Source organism: Malaclemys terrapin, chromosome 1 (assembly GCF_027887155.1).
Source record: "Malaclemys terrapin pileata isolate rMalTer1 chromosome 1, rMalTer1.hap1, whole genome shotgun sequence".
NCBI lineage: Eukaryota > Metazoa > Chordata > Testudines > Emydidae > Malaclemys > Malaclemys terrapin.
Genome location: NC_071505.1, coordinates 347,476,613 through 347,481,173, shown reverse-complemented (window position 1 = coordinate 347,481,173; position 4,561 = coordinate 347,476,613). Strand labels below are relative to the sequence as shown.

Here is a 4,561-nt window from a genome sequence, read left to right as displayed (position 1 = left end):
AGAGAGGCAAGTAATGATTAGGACAGGGCAGTCCTATAAAACGATCTCAATCGCTTGCTAAACTGGGCTCACTTGAGCAACATGCAGTTGATTACAACTAAATGCAAGGTCCTACATCAAGGAACCAAGGCCATAGATCATACTTACAGGATGGGGGGCTCTGTTTTAGAAAGCACTGACTCAAAAGAGAACTCAAAGTGATGATGTGTAACCAGCTGTACATGAGGTCCCACTGCAGTGTGGTGATGGAGAAAACAAGTGACCTCCTTGAATATACAAGCAGGGGAATAGGGAGTGGAAATAGAGAGGTGTGAAGCTTGGAGAGAACATCATTGGGCACTGTTTCTAGGTCCGGTGTCCACACTTCAAAAAGGTTGTTAACAGATTGAAAAGGGTTCAGAGCAGGTGATCAGAATGGTCCCTTCTTGCCTTAAAATCTATGACTCCATAATTATTTGATCACAAATTTTTTCTCAGTTCATGAAATAATTAATATTTTTTTCTACAACCTTACGTCAATATGGCTTGTAGCAGCTTGTAATAATATTCCCTTTGTGAAAATAGTCTTTGCATCTCTGTTCATTTGGACTTTTTATATCATAACATTTCTTCTCTTCAAAGTCTGTTTTGAATACATGTTACTTTTCTTAAGAGGCTTTGGTGAGGGACCTTGTCAAAGGCTTTCTGAAAGCCCAAATACACTATTGCCACTGGATCACCCTTGTCCAGATGTCTGTTGACCTCCTCAATGAATTCTACTAGATTGGTGAGAGATGATTCTGTTCTTTATTATCATTTCAACCTATTCGCCTGGCTCCAAAGTTAGGCTCACTGGGCTGTAATTGCCAGGATCACCTCTGGAACCTTCTTTAAAAATCGGCATCACATTTGCTATTTGTCAGTCATCTGGTACAAAGGCTGATTTAAGTGATAGGTCACATACCCGAGTTAGTAGTTCTGCAATTAGATATTTGAGTTCCTTTAGAATTCCTGGGTGAATCCCATGTGGTCCTGGTGACTTATTACTGTTTAATTTATCAGTTTGTTCCAAAACCTCCTCTGCTGACACCTGGGACAGTTCCTCAGATTTGTCACCTAAAAAAAACAGCTCAGTTATCCCAGAAGTCGGTGGGGAGTTCTTCCCCTGACTTCAATGGGAGCGGGATCAGACTCATAGGTTCTTTGGCTATGTCTACGCAGCGAGCGGCAGTTAGTCTCACAGCTCGGGTTGACAGATGCAGGCTTGTGCTTCTCGAGGATAGCTGTGTAGATGTTGAGGCTCGGGCTCTGAAGCTGAGATCAAAATAGCACTACTCATGCATGTTCCCGATGTACTACGTACATCCAGGCTGAATACCCAGAATGTGCTGCTGAATGTACCAGGCACATCTTGCTACATGCAGCTTAACATGCCAGGTATTTCTAGGCTGAAAATATGTGCCGTGCGGCCAGATATACTAGGTACTTCACGGGAGAATGCACACTAAACAATGTGCATCTTCTAGTAGCAAGATACACCAGGTAGGATATTTGTAACCAAGTGGGGTTCGTAACTCATGACTTGTAATGACATTCTAAGAACTTTAAATGATTTTGCACAGAAAAATATAAGTGTTTGTATGATTAGTATTGCAACATGACTGATGAACTCAGAAAGAGGTCAATCCACTTCTTCCAGAGCTGAGACTGGCCCCTAGCATGTATTTAATTTACAGGGTCTGTTCATTTCATGTGTTATGTTTTATTGAAAGGAAAGACATTGATGTGAGACTTGCAAAAGATGCCACAACAAGACAACCTGTCAGATTCCAACAGCACAGGCTCTGATCCATCAGTGTTCTTCCTGACAGGCATCCCGGGGCTGGAATCTCTGCACCTCTGGATCTCCATCCCCTTCTCCTCAGTGTTCACCGTGGCCCTTCTAGGAAACTGCACCCTCTTGTATGTTATCAAGACAGAGCCCTCCCTACACAAGCCCATGTTCTATTTCCTCACCATGCTGGCCGTCATCAACCTGGTTTTATCCACAGCCACCGTGCCGAAAATACTGAGCATCTTCTGGTTTAATTCCAGGGAGATCAGCTTAAACGGCTGCCTGGTGCAGATGTTTTTCCTTCACTCGTTCTCCATCATGCAGACTGCTCTGCTGCTGGCCATGGCCTTTGACAGGTACGTGGCCATCTGCGACCCCCTGCGGTATGCCACCATCCTGACCAACTCAGTGATAGCAAAGATCGGGCTGGCGGCTTTGGCCCGGGCTGTTCTCCTAGTGCTCCCTCTGCCCTTCGTCCTCAGGAGGCTGCCCTACTGCAGGTCACACATCATCTCCCATTGCTACTGTGAGCACATGGCCGTGGTCAATCTGGCCTGTGCTGACACAAGGTTTAATAACATCTATGGGATCATTGTTGCTTTCTTCATTGTGGGGCTGGATCTGATGTTCATCTCCCTATCGTATGTCAAGATCCTAAGGGCTGTCTTAAGCCTGGCATCCAAGGAAGAGAAACTCAAGGCTTTTAGCACCTGTGTTGCCCACCTTTGGGCCATCTTAGTGGCCTACACACCAGTGGTTCTCTCCTCAATAATTTACAGGTTCGGCCACCCAGTCCCCCCACACGTACACATCCTGCTGGCCAATTTCTACCTCCTCTTTCCTCCCATGATGAACCCCATCGTGTACGGTGTGAAAACCAAACAGATTCGTGACCGGGTGCTTCTCCTGTTCCGATGGAAAAGCTTCTAGGGTGAGCAGGAGGGGGCTGCTGAGTGATCAGGAAGCAGAGGAGAAGTTTTCTGAGTAACTTAGACAGCATGTTTGTGGGGGCTTTGTGTACGCTGGGATGGGAACTCCACCTCCGACTCACAGGGAGGAATACACCGACCCCTACACGAGCTTAGCGCTGCTGGCCGGAAGGTGATCTTGGCCATCTCCTTGTCCTCACTCGGCCCTGTGTGTGGAGTGTGTAGGAGTGTGAAGGCAGTGGCGATGTCTGAACATTTGAGAGCCTATTCCAAGTTCTTTAACAATACCACTGTGATGCTCTGTACCTCGGGAGAACACCCTGCACCCCCATGTTCATCCTTATAGTATGATTGTGTGGTATCTAATGCAAAGTTTGTCATGTCGGGTCTCTTTGGAAGGCTCATGATGCACTGAGGATGGTTGTTATAGTGATGTTATAGGTTGTAATTTCATGTGTATAGTTATGAGACTGAAAATGTGTCCTTGTGGCTTAAAACAAGCCCAGGCAAAACTCTCCAGGAGCAGAGGGGAACATCACAGTGGCGCAGCGAGCAGGATGTATATACAGCTTGTTACTCCAAGTGGAGTTCAAAGTTCAGGCACTGATATTTGTGATTTTAAGTGAGTCTTAAGTGCAGTGACTAAGAACAGTCAGGAGGAGGTCACAGTTTTGTTATTTTCTGTTTGTTTATTTCGGGTGAGGAGAAATAAGCACAAGAAACAGAAGAATGACGACCAGTGAGGCAGTTACAAAACTAGAGCTGGCCAGACTGGAAGCAGCAGAGAAGGAAAAGGACCGCGAGTTTCAAATGTGGCAGGCAGAAATGAGGCTCAAGGAAGAGGAGGCTGCACACAGAAGGGCTATAGAAGAAAAAGAGAGAGAGAGAGAACCCCCCCCGCTGGACCTGCTAGAGAAGCAGAACCAGAGGCCCCCGACCCCAACCACTCCCATCACTCCAAAAATCCACAAATGGGAACACTTATGTCCTGCATCCAGTGAAGAGGACGATATTGCTGAATATCTGACTACCTTTGAAAGCTGTGTGCAATACATGAAATCCCTGATGGTAAGAGAGTTCCTACCCTGATTGCGAAATTAACTGGTAAAGCTTGAAATGGATTCAATGGAATGCCTAGTGAAGATGCTTTAGACTATTGTAAATTTTAAAATACTGTTGTGCGAAGTTTTCAGGTTACCCCTGAAACATATAGAATTCAATTTAGGACTCTTAAAAGGGCTATTGGGCTGAGTCACGGGGAATAGGTAAACAAAATGAAAGATTTGTTGGGAAAACGGGGGAGGGGTAAAGAGGTGGCAAGTTTTGAAGGAACGCTTGATCTTGTTGCGCAAGAGCATTTCTTAGCATATGTAAGGCCGAAGTAAAGCCGTGTCTATGGGATAACAATGTCAAATCAGGGGATGAGATGGCTTTTTGAGCTGATGCCTTTGAACAGACTCAGGCGTCTATTGAGGGCAGGTCACAGAATGGGGTTTAAAGCAGGTGGGAAGGGGAGATCCTATTTTCTCCCTAGCAAGAGGGAGGGTGGCTGGGAGGCTGGCTACTCACCTCCCCAGAACCATTCCTCTAACTCTCGTCCCAAATCTCCTGTAGAAGGAGAAGAGCCCAAAACATGCTATCAGGGTAATTCCACTGATCACCTGAGGAATAAAGGCCCTGTGCTAGGAGGAAGCTCATGTTAGTTCTGCTGTCCTCGCCACAGAAACCCCCCAAGCAATTGAAACCTCTCATATCGGTTCTGTGAGATTAGCCTCTGCAGAGCCAGATATGGAGCATGTTAAGGCTGTCCAAATTAATG

At 46.0% G+C, this 4,561-nt stretch overlaps 1 protein-coding gene across 1 annotated transcript; it reads left to right on the top strand.

Annotated features, from left to right (window-relative positions):
- Positions 1-1,780: 1,780 nt before the first annotated feature.
- LOC128830193 (olfactory receptor 52K1-like) lies at positions 1,781-2,743 on the top strand. Its single transcript, XM_054015980.1, has one exon. The coding sequence runs from the start codon at positions 1,781-1,783 to the stop codon at positions 2,741-2,743; it is 963 nt and encodes a 320-aa protein (XP_053871955.1).
- The last annotated feature ends 1,818 nt before the right edge of the window (positions 2,744-4,561 follow it).

Excerpts from the sequence above, each read along its gene's own strand:
- LOC128830193 (XM_054015980.1), top strand. The coding sequence starts at position 1,781 with ATGCCACAACAAGACAACCTGTCAGATTCCAACAGCACAGGCTCTGAT.